General features: G+C 47.0%; 1 protein-coding gene across 1 annotated transcript; it reads right to left on the bottom strand.

Moving 5' to 3' along the window:
* Window positions 1–296: 296 nt before the first annotated feature.
* Window positions 297–16,424, bottom strand: LOC100539490 (fibrillin-2). The gene is made up of 17 exons (XM_010724748.3): window positions 15,942–16,424; window positions 15,062–15,259; window positions 14,286–14,429; window positions 13,574–13,693; window positions 11,237–11,362; window positions 10,544–10,666; window positions 9,592–9,867; window positions 9,129–9,182; window positions 7,545–7,670; window positions 6,521–6,646; window positions 5,610–5,729; window positions 4,727–4,864; window positions 4,597–4,647; window positions 3,990–4,115; window positions 3,068–3,295; window positions 2,795–2,920; window positions 297–2,412 (listed from the first exon to the last, which is right to left on the bottom strand). Exons 1-17 carry the CDS (start codon window positions 16,015–16,017, stop codon window positions 2,273–2,275), a joined length of 2,298 nt encoding a protein of 765 aa, XP_010723050.1. The 5' UTR covers window positions 16,018–16,424; the 3' UTR covers window positions 297–2,272.
* Between the last annotated feature and the right edge of the window lie 4,253 nt (window positions 16,425–20,677).

The raw sequence follows: 20,677 nt of genomic DNA on the forward strand, positions 1-20,677 counted from the left end.
AGATAGAGGACAGCCACAGTCCGGCTGACTTGGTGGAGATAAACAGTCGTTGATGCAACTTATTAAGACAAAACTAAAAATTATTAAATTGGACATAGATAAGTGACGGAATACAAAGAAGCAATTGACAGATGGGAGGAAAGAAATTACTTGAGGATAAAGGATGATCAAAGGCACAAGTGAAGGGAAGTCTTGACAGTGATAACTGGAAACAGAGCGGGGTAAAAGAATGCTGCTGGTTTATCAGCAATTCTCATGAAGGACTTGGTATGTGCTACATGTGGGGGACTGGGCACTGAGGCGGTCAGTGCATTCCTCAAGGGATGAAGCTGCTATCAAACTGCTGCAGATTCCAATCTCAAGGAAAGGTGTAGAAACAACAGCAATTGATTATATATCACTGACAAGTGAGATCAGGTTAACAGTCCTTTTGGAAAGATTCAATGGAAAGCAACTGCAGAAAAATTGGATGAAACAGCAAGATTCAGAGCTGGAAGAAACCTAAGTAATCAAATGAGTGATCTGTTGCTGAGTAATGTATGGCACTTAGAAGACATCTCCATGTTCTGATGCTAATGAAGGCATTTGATTTAACGGCACATGATTCTAAGATGTGCAATGATAGAAGGAGGCAAAGCAGTGCTATAAAGATCAAAATTTGTCAAGTATGTATCATTTATGTCTATGGATAAATTTATATATAAGCATGGAGATGATAAATCTACTAATTTCAACAGTAATCTGATGTTAATATAGCTGACAGGAGCATTTATTAACTACATGTAAGTGGATTAAAATGAACAATGTAGCATTTGTGACAGCATTTAGGGCAGGTAAGTAACCCAGGTTAATCACAGGAGGACAATTGTGGTTGTACCACACAAGAAGATCTACAAGTTGAGAAACATTTTGCAATGGAATATGAAAACAAAAGAGTTGAACATACCATGTCACTCATGCCTGAGATGGGTGTATGTTTAGGAGTGTGGATATGTAAACGATCAGTGGCAATAATTAATAGTTGTGTAAGAAAAGGCTGAAAAGCAGTAGAAAGAGCTGAGTGGTCACACGGAGGGAAAAGCCAAACATGTTTGAAAATTGGAGCTCAAAGCCGTTAAATTCAAGCTACTGGCCTGGCAGAGCTCCTCTGAGCATGAGCTGATCCTCAAGTGTAAGTGTGGTATCCTCACATGACAGGAATGAAAACACCAGGCACGGACTCTGCTCTTGGGTTAGTGACAATGGTTCCAGACAAGATCAGAAGGCAGCCGATCAAAAACCAGTTAGATAAGAGGCTCAAAAATGGATGCTTAGGCACGCAAGCTGGCTTTCTGGCTCCCTGCATTCCCAGTATGGGCTCACCTCCATGCTTCCATAGCTGAGGGAATTGTGGCCAGGGCCACCATGGCAGGGCAGGACCAATGATGTCCCACTCAATGTCATGGCAAGAAGAGCCATGGATGTTCCCCTGGGCCACACATTATTCCCAGAGGCCTGGTTAGCCAATCTTCATCCCCAGCTCAGAAAGCACCATCAGCCCAGGTGCTGGACAAAAGTTCTGGCTTCCAGTTGAGAAGGTCCTGATAAATAGATGTCTCTGAGGGAAAGTCTCAGTTGTGTCCCCTGTTTCTGTCAACTTCACTGTAGTCTTCCTTGCTCTCAGGGGTACTACTGTTCCCTAGCAGGGTCAGCATTGGGACTATTGTTGATGGATTATCGACCCACAGAAGGTACAAGATCTGTCAGGAAGTAGAGGTTACATATTTGTATTTTTGCCTTCCTTTTTTGGAGGGGTCCAGGCCGCAAGCCAATGCTTGCTGGGGATGTGGCCTTTCCCTTTGCTTGCTCTAGCTCTTGGGAGATTGTGCTGCGTCACACAGACCCCTGACTTCACTTTGCATACGCTTTGCTGTCATCCCAGGAACATCTATGGTTCTCTCAGCTCTCACACACAGTTCTTTATCTCTGTCACAGGTGCTGCCCTTCAGTCCAGTTCTATCTTTGCAATCTAAGCAAGACAGAGAACTCAACTTGGCCAGTATCACTTCAGCACGGGGACTCCTGTGATACCTCTAGAAGGCAATGTACAGATTTGGCCTGATACCAAAGAACAGAGAGCTAATCAAACTTTTTATAGCATCTTTGTGGGCCTAGGTCTTGTTTTTTGTAATCAGCAGTGTCCAGGTGCAGCCAGAAGAATGAGAAAGACAGCAGCTTGGCATGAGAATCCTTACCAGATCTGCTCCATTGAAAAACAGTAAGGGTGCTGTTATTAGCCCTTACCCATGCAGTTCTTCATCATCATGAAGCCGCTCTCATAGCCTTCGAAGCACTCACACTCAAAGCTGCCCGGCGTGTTGACACAGGTGCCATGGCCACACAGGTCTGGTGAGATGCGGCACTCGTCAATATCTGTGGGGAAGGAAGAGCAGGTAGTCATGGCAGTGCAGGCTGCAAGCACTGCTACAGCTGGCACTGGGCTGCTTGTCCTGCATGTTGAATTTTATGGCCCTGGGCTGGCAGGTCCACTCAGGCAGACCAAAGATGTCTGCTCCCTGCAGAGAGAGATAGCAGTGAAGAATTCTCTGGTGCAGAACCGATCCTTCCTCCCACAAGATGGAGGAGCCTTCTAACTGTGACCCTGCCCTTGGCTTCTCTGCACATTCACACAACAATTACCATGAATCCTCTGGTTGTGATACAGCGTGGGTACCACCACGCTGAGCATCCCACAAGGCAGTCATGGCAGCGAGATGGACAAGAGTGGTTCAGAGGGTGGTTGCTTTTCCCTTACCTGTGCAGTTCCTTTCTTCAGCATCCAGAGCAAAGCCATTGCCACAGATACATCTGAAGCTTCCAATAGTGTTTCGACAGGTCCCATGAGTGCACAGGCCAGAGAAGACTTTACATTCATTCACATCTGGGCATGAAGGTAAAAAGTAAGTGTTTCAGGGAGGGGATGCCTGCAATGAATTTAGGGTCCCAGAGCAGGGAGCAGCTTCCTTGAGCTGCAGTTGAGATGGGCTGAGGACAGCCTACAATTAGCAGCTCCTCTCTTCCTTCTTACCTTTGTAGAAGGGCCTGCCGGAAAGCACGTCCCCTCGGTTGGCAAAGCCAGGTCCTCTTGGGCAGATGGCCTTGTACTCATTAGAGCCAACCTTAGGACATTCTTCGCAATCGATGCCCCAGGCTGAGCCCACAGAACAGCAGCACATGTCGATCCGGTACTTGCCTGGCAGAGGCTCTGTGCACTCATCTTCATCCCACTTCATGTAGCACTGTTCCACACGCACATCTGGTGAGAGAGCAGAGCTGAGTCCTTTCCTGCAGCACCTGATCTTTGGGAAGGTCAGAGATACCATTTTCTGGAACAACGGCTCTGTGGCACAGTTAACATTGTCCTCTGACTGGGGCTGGAATGCATCTTTCATACAATACCCAGATATTTTGATACAGCCACCTTTGTTGGTATGCTAATAAAGATTATTAGAATGGATGTTGCTGGTCTGTGACTGGTGGTACTGGGGCACAGAATGGATTCTTTATGGGGAGCTAGTAATGCAGACGGGCAATGGAGGGCCCGGGGTTGTCATAGTGTGCCAAGAAAGCAGGCAGAAGTTTCTATAAGGCTTCAGGGCAGGGTCATTAACTAATACTATTACATCATCTATTTAAAGTCTAATCACTGTAATTGCCAACCATGATCAGAAGCAGTGGACCCTTGAAAATGCAGCACACAGAACTGGTAACCCATTAAGTCTACCTAATAACAGTGATTGCACTACTGGCTGCACATGGGGGCATGAAGCAGTGGCAAACTTGCTTTGATGGGGTTGCTTGGTTTGGCAGCTTCTAATGAGTATTTTGTGCTTCAGACAGCAGCAGTATTGGGAACTGAGTGACAGCATGTGGTGGGATAGGGGATGGTTGGGGCTAAGTAGGGATGGTTGATGGGGATCAGGAGTCTGGATGAGATGAAGTGTTCTTACCTACACATGTCCTAGCAGTGCCATCAAGGGTCAGTCCTTCTGGACACTCACACCGAAAGGAGCCAGCTGTGTTCACACAGCGACCATTTGGGCAGACACCAGGAAAAACATCACACTCATTCACATCTGTTGGCAGCAAAGCAAAAGGCAGGCATGAGTGGCACGCAGTCACGACTAGCACGGCATAGAAGGACTCCTAGGGATCCAGAAAGACCCCAGAGCTGCCCAACTGGCAAAAATTGATGGCTTGTCACACTGAAGAACACCCTCCAGGCATAGCCACAGCCACACACAGAGATGTTTGCAAGGAGGCTGTATCACAGTATCAGAGATGAGCAGACAGAGGGTAGCACAGGTCCACAGCTGGCATAGTGCTGACAGAGAAGCACCAGGACTCACAGACGTCAGTACTGTGTCTGAACACACTGTTGTTACATACAGGCCATACTCCAGCTGCAGTGCTCAGGGCAGGTGCCAAAGCAAGAGATAACACAAAAATCACAGGGCATCGTCAGGCTGTGTCCAAACTCAAAGATGCATAAAAACAGCAAATAAACAATGACTATGTTCCCAATTAAAAAGTCTTCTGTGTCCTGCAGCACTTTACCTTCACAAGTAACCCCCTTCATCCTGGCATAACCCCGGGGACAGGCAGTATCTGCAAGAAAACAGGAAACAAGAGGATTGTTAGCAGAGAAATGGGCTGCAGCCTACCTTCCTGCCAAGCAGAACCTTACCAATCTCACAGCGCTCGCAGGGGCTTCCCCATGCTGCTCCCAGTGTAGCACAGCACTCTGATTTCAGTGTGGCCCCATTGATGTTCACTTCACATCGTCCATCCTGGATGTTCAGCCAGCATGTCCCTTTCATGCTGTCTGCAGGGGCAAAGGCAAAGCATGAGTGAAGAGCAGTCTTTGGCCAAGGTTCCCAGCTTCACAATAGTCAGCTTTCCACAAAAAGCAAGTAGGATAAACTGTTTTGAGTGTGTGACTATCACTTTTTGGCCTCACTTTATCTTTCAGGCTGTGGGGTGAAGGATTTTGTAGCATGGATCCAAACTTTGCTCTTCCCCAGACCTACCACTGTTGCAGAACAGCATATCTGTGCTCTCTGATACAGCTATTTCAACAGTTCTGTGTCCCTCCCTTTTCCTATTTCCAGCTTCTTTCTCTTTTGGGCCACTCTGCCTTGCTGTCCCAGGTCACCACACATCAGTGCTCTGCAAAGGGCTGACCATCTAGGAAGCAAGTACCAGCTCAACATCTTGATAACAAGGGATGTGCTTTATCCTGGCATGCCTTAATCTCAGCACACTACAAATCCATCTGGTGAGTAAGAACCCACCATCCTGATACTCTGTAGGGTCCCCTCAGACCCCATGTCTGCTCTTTGTCTTGCTGCAGTGTATTTATGGAGCATTGGAGCATTGCTGGGAACTGCAGCTTTTCAGGCTTCCTGCACGCATGACAGAGATGTTCATTGTTACCAAGCAAATAAATGCAAGGTGAGAAAAAGAAAGCCTCAATGGATCCCCATTCCTAAGCTAGGATTGCAAAGGGTGATGCAGGGCAGGGCCGGTATCAGTGTCCCAGATCTGCCTCCAGAAGGCCATATCCTTACCCACGCAAATGGTGCCACTGGAATCCAGCTTGCTGCCTGGGGAGCACTCACAAGCAAAGGAGCCAGCATTGTTCCTGCAGACACCGTTCACACAAGGGTTAGAGGTGCACTCATTGATATCTGCAGAAAGAAAGGGACTGTCACTGTGGTAAGTGCCGTGGGACCCAGACTTCTGGGCCAGGTACTTGGAGAGACGAGAGGCAAAGAACATAAAGAAGGGGGATTTTCACTGTACAGAGGATCACCAGCCCAGGCTATTCAAATTCTGCATGTACAACTCAAGTATGCATCATCTCAAGGAGAACAGGCATTGACAGCGCACACCACCACAGCGAGCTTCTTCAGGGTTGAGAGGATGGATGCATTGAGGTTAATGATGAAAACTATGGGGGAATGATGGACTCACTTGCTCAGGGCTGCTCCTGGCTGAGGTGGAGCAGTCATAGCACTGAGCATGGCCTTCATAAGCTATGTGAATCTACACAGCACTTGCCATTTGTCACAAACAATGAGGGTTTTGCCTAAACACATGGATAAAGTGCCACTGTTCTGGGGCTTTGTGGCAGGGAAACAAATCTCTCATACTCCAAGTTTCAATTAAACCCCCAAAACTTGTAATTTTGGTTAAGTTCCAGCTACAATTTGGGGAGCCTTGAGGAAATTGTTCTAGTTTTCAGTCACCACAAGGCCAGGATTTTTTGGTTTTGGATGTTCTCCATTTTGAATGAAGAGTGAGATCCCCCCCCCCTAAAAAAATAAAACATCCCAAAGCCTGGATCTGCTCCAGTTCAAACCACTGCGGTCAAAAGAGAACCAAAGCCACACTGAACCTTGAGCTCCTTTTAGGCAGGATCACAAGACACAGCTCATCCTTTACACAGATGCTCTCTGTTGCCTTAGGGTCACATTACCTTCACAGGTATCTGTCTCAGTCCTGAAGACAAAGCCCTTGGGGCAGGTGCAGGTGTAGCTGCCAGGTGTGTTGCGGCACAGCCCATTGTCACACAGCAAACGGTTGATGGTGCATTCATCAACATCTGTGGGCAGAGAGACAGGATTTCTGAGCTACAACACCAGTGTGCGCCTTCCTGCAGCGCTCTGGCAGTTTGAGAGGCAGAGAAATGCCCAGATAACACTGTACTGACATAAAGTATGTGAGCGAATACACACAGGTCTGTAGACAAAAACTGAAGGAAGATGAGACAAAACAATCATCTTCCACACACTGACTGCTTTCAGTGGTTTGCAACAACACTATGCAGTGAAATGCACCTCTTTAGGGACTTAGCTGAGTTGGGTGGTATTTCTAAGGTCCATCACACACAGCCTAGCATCTTTCCTACAGCTCACTCCCCTCGTCTCTCTTGGGGTCTGGTGCTTCCAGGCCTGACACCTGGATGTTATCACCAGGTGCTGGTGACAGTTTTGCTTCAAGGAGGAGGCTGAAATAGGTCACTTGGGAGGGCTCCTCCACCAGAACTCCTGTGATTTAGGTCACCTACCCCTCCCTTCTATCCAAGCTCCTTATCCAGTCAATGGAAGGTGGACAGCAGGTGATATGGTGTTCCTCAATCAGACTTGGGGTGGCCTAAATTGTGTTCCAGAGGGGCCTGCCCCTCCTCAGCAATCCTAGAGCAAGGTTTAGGAAGACAGTGAGGAGGAGATCCAGTTCCATCCTTAAAGCAATGCAATGTGAAAAGTGTGTTAGATCCCACACGCCCAACTTCTCATGTAGTTCCTTGTCCTTTTCCACTAGGACAAGGTAGGGATGTTGCAGGGCATCAGCTGCTGTACTGCCTCAAGATCCTGTGCAGCTGTGCTGTGAAGGTCTGTGACTGCCTCACAGCTTCATATGCTGCATCTGCACCTCCTCTCTCATAGCACTGAGCTGCTGCTTCCCTACACCACACCAAACCTGGGCTGCCCCAAACTCACCCACACAGTTCTTGCCGGTGGGGTCAGACTCGTAGCCCAGGTTGCAGATGCAGCGGTAGCTCCCCCGCAGGTTCTCACACATGCCATTGGGGCAGATATCAGGGTTGAGGGCACACTCATTGATGTCTGCATAGTGAAAGAGAACAAATTAGATGGATCATGGCCAACAATAGACACAGAAATCTTCCAAACTCTAGTTCCTCATTGTTTATTGATGCCAGTAGCCAGCTGAGTCACTCCTCTGCAGAAATCCCTCATTCCTAGCCTACCTACCCCTTGGTATAAACCAGTAGGTTTCCCAGGCAAAGAGATTCTACCAAGAAACAGTCTTCCAACAGAACAAAGCAAGTTTTGTTTGTATAGTAGAGTCCTCACTGTGCCATAGTCCCACATGGTAAGCCCAGACAACGCCAGGACTGCCCAGACACCAGACACTGCTGGTCTTAGTCTCCATGTAGTCAGAGTTCAGTTATATCCACAGGGAGCTGCAACTCTGGAGAGGTGTTGAATGTACATAATCCGGGCTGTGGGCAATTCTAGGCTGACCAGAGCATGTCTGACACTAGCATCCTGCATGGATCTTATCGTCAGCTGAGAACGATTATGGCCAAGAAACGGTGCCCTGGAAGGAAGCCCAAGAAGTTACCAGTGATTTGCCTCTGGCTCATTCCCATTTGGAAGGTTTTGAAAGGCTGTAGTTATCCAGCTGCTTTGCACTCTTCCTGCTAACCCAAGCACTGCCCAGGGCTGGCAGAACAGCCCCTTGGCAACATGTCTCATGCAGCACACATGCATTCTCAGCTCCCACTCCTTGGGAGACTGTGAACCCTCCTGTTCTGCAGCCTAGGAGATGGAGGGCATAGGAATGAAATGAGCAAGAAGATGTAACTGTCATGCTCTTTATTCCTACCAAAGCAAGGCATAAAGTCAAACTCTGTGTGCACACCCCCAGTAATGTAGTTCCCATAGGGTGCCAGAAATCAACCACTTGATTCAATACCCAGTCCTCAGGGATGTTTGATATGGTTTCAAACTGATGGAACAAGGGGAAATGGTTTCAAACTAAAAGAGGGGAAATTTAGATTGGATATAAGGAAGAAGTTTTTTACAATAAGGGTGGTGGGGCACTGGAACAGGTGCACCCTGATGGAGCTATAGTGTCCCTGTTCATTGCAGGGGAGTTGGACAAGACGAGGGTCCCTTTCAACTCAAAATGATTCTATGATACTATGTTTACTTAACATTAACTCATGGTGCTGTAGGGAGGAAAAAAGACAAAGAATAACCCTTTCCCCTTCTGCCTAAGCCCACATCTCACTTCTTACTACCACAGAGGTATGCTCTTGCATGCACTTACATTCACCCTGGCTATGCAACCTCCCCTGCACTTACTCACCAGCAGCTCTCACATACACATGCACAGTGTTTTAACTCTCCTTCACAGCGCTAAGTCTCTCATGACACAGATGAGAGCTCCCACAGTCACACAGATGAATGCACACTCAGCTAAAAACAGTTGAAAGAAAGACCTGAGAGTGACTTTAGATGTGTCTATTTAGAATACAGTATGTGGGATGCACGTACCTCTGCCATCAGCTGTTATTCCAATGCCACTGCTGCAGAGCGCCTGGAATTCAGCTACGTAGAAAGCACAGTAGAGTCATCAGCTTTTCTGGACAATTTAAGTACAGTTAAATTAATGCTGAGTAACATTGAATGTATAGTTTGCTTGTTACAGTATCATCTGTGGGCTTCCAAACAGTTTGTTTACACTTATGCAATACGTATTTTAGATCTGATACTCTTCTAGGAATGGTTAGGAATCCAGAACTGTGAGAATCCCTGCAATGAGATCAGTGTAAGGTTTGCTTGTTGATCCAACCTGAATGTGCTGACTGCAAAGTGTTGTCCCTTTCTCCCTGCCCATGTCTTTACCATACCACTGCCAGGTTCTCTAGGGCATCTCACTGACAACCCATCACAGACTCACAATGTCTCTGAGCACATTCCTGGCTTTTTGCAAACCCATATGGGAAAAGGAGCTTACCAGAGTTTTTGGCAGGGCAAGGCTGGCAGGGCTCTCCAAAGCCATGATCTGGGTTCGCACAGCAGCATTCAGACTTGGTGACTGCCCCTGGAAAGGGACGGGCACACGTGCCCTTTTTAATGCCTCCATAACATGTGCTGCGCATGTGGGTGTCCACACAGACCCGTCCATCCACCCCGATAGCCAGGCCTCCAAGGCATTCACATCGGAAGGAGCCCTCTGTGTTAATGCACCAGCCATTCATACAGATTCCTGGTGTCTCACATTCGTCAATGTCTGGAAAAAGAACCACAAAGTGGCTGTTAGCAAACCTTAGGCAGGAAGACACAGAAAGGGGCTCTGGTTTACTTTGCGTGGAGATCTGGGGCTTACAGGGGAGCCAGCAGGGCAGTTTGGAGCATCATGTACCCTACTGATGGTTTAAGGAAAGGAAAAGTGGGCTGGACGTCTCCTGAGACTCAGTCCCTCACAGAGCAGCAGGGTCTGGTCCCTCCTACATTAACAGAGCAGTGAGCTACAGAATTCATCCTGTGTCACAGCAGTACTAGAGGAGTGCTAAGTTCTCCTTCCTTTCTCCACTCTGCCTTCATATCCTGAACTCTCTGTCTTTGGCAGATGACAAACATATCCTCATGGAACACACTCTAGAGGCTGGTGAGAATGTGGAGAAGACTGCTGTCAGCTCACAGTATGTACGCCATAGAAAGCCTCATCGGTCTACTTAACCTTCCATGGAAAAAGGATTTAAATTCAAAATTGCACCTCCAGGTGCAAAAACATTTTTTGCATCTTGTCCATTCCGCTGGAGAGGGGAATTTCTGGCAGCAGAGAACCAGATGGGAACAGTTTTGCTTTTTCTCAGCTTCCTTTGCCTCAGACCCACTGCAAGTCCCCAGCAACATGGAAAGCGGGGTGGGAAGAGAGCAAGGCACGAGCTCAGAGACGTACGCACCAACACAGTAGCGCCCATTGGGAGCCAGCACAAAACCTGGCTTGCAGATACATTTGAAGCTGCCATCTTCGTTGATACACATCCCATTGAGGCACATGTTGGTTGTGGCACATTCATCATGATCTGGGGAGGACAAGCAGAAAACATGAGCAGAGTCTGAGAGCTGCAGCAGGACTCTCCTGTGCTCAGACACTTCTGTCACCCATCCTGTAGTCAAATTGCTTCTTATGGCAACAGATGTTAATCATCAAGGCAGCGTTCCCACTGCTACTTCTTCTAAGAGCTATCCTGATGCATCCCTACCACTTTAGCACCTTAGTCAGTGATCCAGCTCACAGTAGGACTTGTACATTAGCTGCTGGAGCTCTCAAGGTGATGGAGAATGTCTTTCTTGCATATCCATCCCCACTCATGCTCCTGGATCTCAAAAACCCAAAGGAACACTCCAGGAGCATTAGCACCCTTATAAAAATGCTCTCCTTGTTTAGTACATCTCTTCTTTCAAGATTCATTCTGTCATGGCAGCATCTACCCAGGAGGAAGGAACTTGATGATCCTTGGGGTGCTTTCCAACCCAAGCCATTCTATGAAGTGCAGCTCAGACTGAAGTAAACACCAGTCCCCATGGAGGACATAGTTTCAGCCTCAGCCTTGCCAAGGTGATGAATGACAGCATATCAGAAAATAGCTTACCAACGCAATTCTTGCCATCAGGTGTGATTTCAAAGCCAGCATTGCAAATACACTGGAAGCTTCCATCAGTATTAACGCAGCGTCCATTCCTACACATCACTCCATTCATGATGCACTCATCAATATCTGGTAAGGAAATAAACATATGAAATTAGCGGCAGGTGGATTATGGAGCAGTTCCAGTCTTATCTGCTCCATGAGAAAACCAGAAAAATGCTCTCTGCCTCTCCAGGATCACATACTTCCACTATGTACAAACTGCAGAAGGTGAAGATGTAAAGAAAGCTCTCTGCATGCTCTGGGAGTAGCACTACATTTGGGAGTTGGGCTCTGGGTCTTCTGGCTTTCCATGATGTTTCTATCAACATTATGTCCCCAGGCCTTCCTTATATCTGAAACTATCCTAGGTCTGTTTAAGCCCACCATAGCAGCAAGAAATCCATTCAAAACCATGGACTCTGACCCACTACTAACTGCCTTAGAGATGTGGTCCCAATGCTTCAGCAAAAGAAACAGCAGGCAGAAGAGAATAGAGCAGAATATTCCAAGCTGGAAAAGATCCATAAAGATCACTGAGTCCAGCTGCTGGCTCCACATAGGATTACCTGCAAGTGAGACCATATTTCTGAGTATGTTGTCCAAATGCTTCCTGAACTCCAGCAGCTGTGACCCTGCCCTGGGGAGCTTGTTCCATGCCCAACCACCTGCTTGGTGAAGAACCTCTTCCTAATACCCAACCTAACATCCTCAGTTAGAAGCTGGGGTACAGAAGTTGGACAGGAGGTTGAATACAATGTGGTTGACTGAAGTATGGCAGCAAGGAAGGTGCTGTGTCACAGATCAAGAACACAGTGTGCACTCTCTCAGGGAGACAGGATACTGAATGCCTACGGCTAAAGATGAAAGACAAAGGTAGTAGTAGTGGACTGCTACTGATCCTTTATCAAAAGCTGGGAAAGAAAGGGTGATCCCTTCTATGAGCAAATTACAGGAAGTCAACAGTCCCCATAGCAATGGGAGATACAGACTCTTTGTAGACCCCTGACATAGATGGAGAAGTTACCTGGAAGAAAAGGATCTGAATCCCAGATGAAATGAGATGGCTAGGAACAAAAGGAAACCTCCTTTGGGCTATGCCAGCAGAATAGCACTGTGTAAATTGCGTGGGATTAGTTTCTTCTCCTGACAACTAGGGAGGTCACAGGTAGAGAACTACATTCAACTTTAGCACCATGCATTAGAAAAGATAAAGACAAAATGAAGAAAGTTGACAACATAAAAACAAGGATGATGACACAATCAGAAACATTAAACTCAACCATTCTGTGATTATTTATGAGAAGGGACTGAGAGGCTGTCTAGACAGGAGATGGTATCAGAGGGATTGCAGGTTGCAGTTTCCCAGCACATAAAAACATGCTGAAAAGGAGACAGTGATGAGCTCATTTTTGTGGCCAGGAGGAAACATCCAGGAAGAATTCAGCTTAATTTTCAACTAAAAGATTTAGATTGGAAATTAGGAAAAGGCTTTCACATTGTCAGGCCACTGGGAGTTCCTTTGGAAATCCCTTTATCAGAAATATTTGATATCATGCCGCTGGAGGGAGATAAGGTGATCTCCTGAAAACCCTACTAAGACCTATAGTTTGTATTCCACTTCACACATTTCTCCTAGACTCACCCTGCAGCTTTTCCTTGTAATATGACCCATCTATGTAATGCTGCACAAGAAACAGGCTACAAAAAAAACCACAAAAAACAGCCTTGGAATAAGAGGAACTCAGAGAAAGAAATTCCTGTTCTGTGCACTGTGTTAAGTTACAAAAGAAGTGGACCAACCATTGACTGCAAAATAAAAACAACAAAGGTTAGCCATTAACAGGGTAATTTGTCATTTCTTCTTGTTCACATGGGACATTATCTTCCCATAATCCTTTTACTGCACCTCACCTGGAGTACACTTTGCTGCAAGACACTGACAGATCTTCGCTAGAAACCACTACTTCTACATTAATACAAGAATTACTCAAAATCCTAGTTTTTTATCAAAAGAAAACACAATCTCAAAGTAGAATTAATCTCTTTAAAAGGACTCTACAAGTTCCTGGATTGCTGTTAGCCAATTCTATGGTAGATAAAGGCAGAGGAAACTTTCTCCCAGACAGATTGTGAGACACCACTGACAACCCAGCTGAGTTGACCTGAATGCCATCACATACCTGGCTGGGATGTTGTTAGGTGCTGGGAATTCACTATTTTTCCCCTTTACATTCTCTTTTCATACCTAACTCCCTGATAATCCTGCTGACACTGGTGCAGCACACAGAAAAAACATACCGATGCAAGCCTGCTTTGTTGGGGTGCTCTGGAAGCCTTCATGGCACTTGCAGTGATAGGAGCCAGGTGTGTTCACACAGTCACCATGCACGCAGGGGCTGCTGGAGCACTCATCTACATCTGCAAGGAGAAAAGCATAAGCCTGTGAGTCACCATCATGCAAGGAACTCACACAGAACTTCCAGGAAAGTCTAGCTTCTGTGAACTGCTGTGCCCATCAACAGCATGGCCAGAAAGCAGTCAGACTCTGTGCTGGGGAGCCCAGACCTGGAGCTGCTGGGAGGATAAGGCCAATCAGGCCCGAGTACACAATTATGTAAAAAGAGTGTAGTTAGAGAAAGGGATCTGCAGTCGGGAGACTGGACAACCTATCCTCTTGCATTTCTTTTTGGAAGCTCTGCCCACTGAGCAAAGCAGAGGGAACACAGATTTGCTCTACACTGGGATGATGTTCAAGCACTGTCAAGCAGCTAAGCCAATGGCAAGGTTATGGCTACCAGAGGAACACTGTCATCCTTGCTGGACAGATAAATACTTCCCATCTTCTTCCAGCTTCATTAGCTGACATGAGCCCAATGCAGCCTCTTGTGAGGAACTGTCCAGAACGGGAACTGTTGGGTCAGCAGCTCGAGGTGGTATCAGGAGCAGGCACGGTGCTGGGGCACTCTGGGAGCTGACCTGTGTTTGTATGTATCCAGCAAATTCCACTCACCGATGCACTCTCCACGCACATCCTGCTTGTAGCCCATGTTGCACTCACAGCGGTAGCTGGATGGGGTGGGGATACAGCGTCCGTTCAGGCACAGATTAGTGAAATGCTTGCATATGTCAATGGTCTGGTTTAAAGTCGCAGTTCCTGGAAAGCACAGAAGTGGCATCAGACAGAGAATTACAGCTCCCTTCCTTTTATTTTCTCCTTGAAGCAGGATCACTAAGACCACTGTGGTGCTGCAGGCACAAACCCAGCTGCATCAGAACTCTCTGTGGGCACTGTGATACCCAGTGTACCCCCACCCTAAAGGCATGCTTAGGATTGCAGAGCAAGCACGAAGGGGATTAATATTTATTGACATCCAGTGCACTTTTACAAGCCTCAGTTCTTGGCAAGGAGCTATATAGAGATGTGTATAAAAAGAGTGTCTGACACAGTGGGAAAAACTGTTTGTTTAGGGGAAGAAGAGGGGATGGGAGTGATGTGAGAGCATCATTCCTGTTCAGTAATTAGAAAGTTATTCTGCACTGGAACCAGTTTCAGCTTCCTTGCTCTGCCAGGAGACACTGTTTGATCTCCTTCTGGGCTCAGTATTCTGCACAGCATTAGTATCACATCCCATCACTCCCTCAGTGTCAAAATAAACCTTGTGTCTGGCTAACAGCACAAGTGCTCCGCTCATGTGTACACGGCTGGCACACAGGCAGACACGCTGCGTATGTTCTGACACAGGCAGCCAAACCGGGTCAGCACAGTAAGACAGTAATTTTAATTACCAATGCTTGAACTTCCCGGGCCCATTCCAGGCAGGCCTGGGATTCCACCTTGTCCATTTGCCCCATTTGGTCCGATGCCTCCGGGCCCGTTGAGTCCTGGCCCAACACCATTGGGCCCGAATCCAGGAATTCCTGGAAAGCTCCCAGGGAACCCTGGCACGACTGGGAGTCCTTCGATGCAAAGCCTGCGGTACTCATCTGAAACAAAGCAGCTGCCTTAGTGCTTGTCCAAGAGAGCAATAAAACCCCTCCTGCCTCTGCCAGAGCGCAGAGAACAGAAGCAGAGGGATGGAGAGGCACACAGCAGACAGGGTGGGTTCTAATGGGAACACAGGAAGTTGGTGAGGAGGGCTGTAATGCCCAACACACTAGAAAAAATGATAAGATACAGCTTGCAGGGTGTTTGGATTCCTGTGGTGTGTTGGGCAGCTGGTACCAGGAGTTCCTTTCAAGCAGGAAAGGACAAGACACAGAAGGCTGCCAGACCGGGACCATAAATCTCTACCCTTCTCAGAGGAGGGTTTGCCAGTGATAAAGGAAAAAAGGCAGAGAGATATAGATAGCTACAGTGTAGTGCCTTCTGATTGCCTCCCAGTGCCTGATCTCACTGTTGTTTGGCCCAATTGGTTGTGGTGTTATGGTGAAAGCCACAGATAGCAAAGGAGGAAGAGGAAGGGGATAAACTCTTGCCTTGGCTGAACTCACCTGGCTCACCTTCAAATGAACGCCAGGCATAAGATCCATTCATTCCCATGTGAAATTTCTCTGGGTGTCACGGTGATGACAATTCACCATGTCTGCACATCCCTGGAGTGTCACCAGGATAACAGAGCCACAAGTTGGCCCAGCAGCAGGTGGAGAACCTTTGTGTTGCACTTACCGGACCCCCGGACAGGGCACATTTCTGGAGTTTGACCAATGGCCCAGCAACGCCCTGAGTCGCAGCAGCACTGCATCTTGGTGTATTGGCCAGGGAGGTCCCCAGCACAGCGGCCCCCAATCAAAGCAGAGAAACATGTCCCAACCCGTTGGTCTGCAGAGAAGAAGAGGAGAAGGAGACAATTTAAAGGGTGACTTCACCGTACTCTCACGTCACAAGTGACTGTTTCCATTGCTGTGTTTTCCTGCTATCTAATATCTAAATCTGAACTACTGTTCTTCCTCGTCCTCCCAGATTCTGATGTTCTCCACCACCTTCATCTAGGGCACCTAAGACTGTGGGGGCAAGCTTCCTTCTCCCAGATTGGATCTCACATTCCCATTTAGCTTCCTATACACTATAAGCAGCCTGACCAAGAACCAGTAGGTGAGCAAACCCCTTTCCATTGCATTTTCTCCATTGCCTGTTGCCCTGAACCCTTCAGGAAGAACAAGTTGACCCAGCAGATTTTGGCTGAATTCACTTAGAAAAAAATAGATGAGATCCTCCACTTCATCTCATCATCATTTGATTTTAACACACATTTGAGTTTCTAGGCTGTGGTCTAAGAAGGAAGTGCCCCACAAACAGTGCTTGAGGGACCCTTTCTCCTCATCACCTCTAAACAAGGACTGGGACAAAGCCTCTCCTTACCATTTCATGGCTCATATACTGCATCAAAAGTAATTCAGACCTCCAGTGAAGTCTAGAAACAAAGCAGGCTTGGTGAAAATGGAAGTCAATGTATTTGGAAACACCCTTAATGCAATTAAAGTATTACCAAATCAGACGAAGTAGCAGAATGAAAGTTAGTCAATATCTAGTTACAGCAACAGGCAGAAATATAAAGGCAAAATTTGTTTGGCTTCAGGACATGAATTAGAATGAATGCAGAGGAATCATGACTTGATAGGAACAGGATGCAGAAAACACCAACCAGTTGATTATAACGCCTGAGGTACACAAGGAGACAAGGCTCTTTAGTAAACCTAGAGGGCCAAACACTTGATTTTGCTTACAGCGTCCTTTAAACCCTCTGTTGAGGCAGGATAGCAGCTACAGTGAATAGCCTTTTTTAATGAGCCTTGTGCGCCAGTCTCATGCATTGGCCTGAGTAACACTCTCCTCTCTTGGCAATGGCACAGAGCAGGAGGCAAATTCATCAGGGAAGAGAGAGCCTTGTGATGTAGCTTAGTGGTTGGAAAAGGACATGTAGGTCACTCAGAAAGTAATACCTCCTATTTATTTCAATAGAAGCTACAACAACACTATTTGACTGTGCAAATTCTCAGCTACAAAGGACTATTTTTCAACAGTCACCACCAATAGGCATGTATTTTCTCCAGCAATGAACAAGAGCCTGGATGCCATCTTCATAAAAATATGCATGGTTGTCTGGAACGTGGCTTGTCTTTCACATTGCTGTCACCAGCGTGATATATCTTCCTCTAATATCTCCAGTAAAATTACTTTACTATGATAAGAACAATCCAGAACAGTGTGCTACTATTATGAGGGCTCCCCAGCCATTCCTGCTACATGTTTGACTACCACAATCCCTTCTCCTGTTTTCACTTGTTGCAGGACAGAGCTGACAGACCAAGGTGATCAGCATTTCCTACACTGCAGGTGATGCTAGGGATCAGAGTACAACCATTCCAGCATTAGCCAGTGACCCCCAGTGTTGTGCTAAGCACAACATGGCCACCACGATCCAGTGTAGGCCTGCACATCTCCACCACGACCCTCCCCCTCCTTCCTACTATGGCTACATTGGCACACACCACGTCCTTTGCTTCCTGCCAGGTCCCAGCACCTCTCTCTGACCAACTGCAGTTGTTTCCAACCTCACACCCCTCCAGTCGGATCGCCTCCCATTCCCAGCAGATGCCTGTTTCAGGTCATGGGTCAGTTCCCACCGCCTGGCCTGAGAACAAGTCCTGGATGGTGGTCAAAGTCTGTGAGTCCAGCCAAAGCCACAGGCACCAAGCCTGGCACTGGTGTTTAGTGTGTGTGGCTTCTGGACAAGACCCAGGAGACTGAGGGTCTTTCACATGTCTAGCAGGCCTTGTCTGGCACCAAGCCCTGTAGGAAAACCTGGAATCTTCCACTCATTCGTCGCCTGTCCTTGTTTCTCAAGCAAATTAATGAGGGGGAAAACTCTGGTCTGATTTGTTGTTTGTGCCTCTAGACTGACATTAGCCAGCAGGCTGACGTTTTCCTGAAATATAATTGAAATTAATTGCATAGAACTGTTTGATCTGTGGCCTGTGGTTACATCTCTTCCCTAATCACAACTCAGGGACTTGCAGAGGACAGTGACCCCATTTAAAGCCAGGGTGACTAAACCAGCAGGTCCTTCCTTAGCCATTCTGCAGCACTGAGCTCAACATTAACCATTCCTCTAATCACAAACATTATCTACCAAAGACTTGCAGAAGGACAAACAGACTTGCAGAAGGGAAATTTGAGCAAGGGGATTGAATGCAACGGAGGATTAGCTGCTAATCCTAGTGAAACTATATGATGTTTGAGCCATTCCAGGTCCTTGATCTCTGGCAGGTGATAAGTGCCAGAGCAATGCCCAGTGCCTTTGCAGGTTTTGGCAGCAGCTGCTTGAGTGCAGAAGAAAGTTGTGTTTCCACAGCACCTTGACAGGTGACTTAACATCACACATAGTCCAAAAAGCTACTGCTCTCTGAACAAACTAGGGAAGAAGAGTGGGACTATTTGGAAAATCTGCATGAACCCCTCCACCTCAAACCGCTGGTGTGAGTTCAGCTTAACCAGTCGCTTAGGACAGAGCTTAGATTTAGAAATCTGACCATCCTAGCTTGGAACAAATCCTTTGGCTATCAGAGAGGAGAGATCCCACCGAGCCCTTCTGTTCTTTTGTGGGATGATTGCTGTCATAAAGTCAGTGATACAAGGTGACAGCCAGCCACATAATGAGCAAGAAGTGATTTGGAGAATGCAACTTTGTTTCCTACAGACAGATGTTTGCTGACAGGTTTGACAAGGCAGGGAGGTCACACTAGTTTGTGTAATGGAGAGAATGGTAAAGCCCTTACTCATCTGGACAAATGTTTATTAAATTCAGCTGTCTTTGCTGCAATTCGTAATAATCTCTCTCAGAAATGAAGGCCAGAGCTAATTGAAAACCCATCTGGAGCTGCCTTGGGCAGAGGCAGGGATGGATGGAAAGAACAGTGGGTCCCTGAAGTCCCTCCGTGACCTTTGCAGGACCACCCACACGCTGGAGGTGCAAGCACAAAGCCAGCACACTTCTATTCTGCCCATTACAGTTGATAAGGGAACAGGACACAAGGATCTCAGCACGTCAGATAACACTGCAGGTGTGAAAGGAAGTAAAATTCCACAGGAGATTACACAGTGCACAGAGGTAGGGGACACAGCCACAGATTTGTTGGTTGTCTCTGATTCTGAATTTGTCTCTGAATCAGAATCAATACTTTACTAGGAGTAGGAGATGGAGTCTGACCTATATATTGTTATGGGACAGGAACAAGTCTGAGATGGAGTTGCCTGCTGGTGTCTGCCAGAGTCTTCCCTCATGTGGGTGTGAGTATCTCAGAGGTACAGGTGTGCCCTGATGCCTGTACCAAGCTGAATACCACAACCTGCACTGTATGGGAACATTCATCATGGCAACTCAACATCATCCCTTTCTATGGGAACATCATCTCTGTGGTGGGCACAAGATCTGCCATGAATCAGTGCACTTTCTTTTTAGGTTTTCAGACACCTGGAAATTCACTGGGGCTCAACAGAAGAGAAAGAAGTATATGCAAAGGAATTGCATACAGCATGGGGTTCCCCTGATGTACATACAAAAGTCTGCTTGGTTAAGTTGTGAATAGCTCATGGAAATCATTTGTGGAAAAGTGAAAAAGGTCAGAGCACCAGGCCAAAGAGTTTACACAGCTCTGCCAATGGAGCTGAAACCATCACTAGGAGGTACTGGAGTGGCACAGGGCAGTGCTACTGCAGAGTTGGGTGCAGCACCAACACTACCGTTATGGGAGCTGATAGTAGAGGGAAAAGCAATGGGTGCAGCTTCTCAAGTAAACATGGATAACCATATGCAAGGTGTAGTGCTGAGATTGAAGACAAGAACACCTCAAAGCAAACCTGCTGTGAGCCATCCCCACCTCCCCTAACCTTAGGAATTGCTGGGAGTTGTTGAGGGCTCTGTTCATGGTCCCTCCTGCTCCTTATCAACCATTTTGAGACCATGTCCCTCACACCGCTTTCCTATTGCCGTTTCTTGGCCTTATAAATACTATCTCCTCATATTACCTCTTTCTCTTTCTCTTCCTGGACAATGACAAAGCAGTCAGAGGGGCTCCCCAGTCAGGTGAGGCCTTCAGCAACATCCTCACAACCTCCTGCAAGCTCAGGAATTTGCAAAATAAACAAGATCTAGCCCTAACTGGAACTTGAGGCAGTAAATGTGCTGATGTTACCCAAGGAAAGATAAGACACAAATCTCTCTGTCAGAGCTTTGCTGCATTATTGGGAAAAAAACAGCAAAGAAAGCAATGTGCAGGAGTGCTGACTTGCAATGTGCTGGAGTGCTGACTTGCAGTGAACAACGGGACATGATGTACATGACTGGAAATGCATCTGGAAGTCTTTTTCTCATTTGAAATCTATGCTTTTAAGCTGTTCTTTAA

The sequence above is a fragment of the Meleagris gallopavo genome, chromosome 30 (assembly GCF_000146605.3).
Source record: "Meleagris gallopavo isolate NT-WF06-2002-E0010 breed Aviagen turkey brand Nicholas breeding stock chromosome 30, Turkey_5.1, whole genome shotgun sequence".
In the NCBI taxonomy this organism is placed as follows: domain Eukaryota; kingdom Metazoa; phylum Chordata; class Aves; order Galliformes; family Phasianidae; genus Meleagris; species Meleagris gallopavo.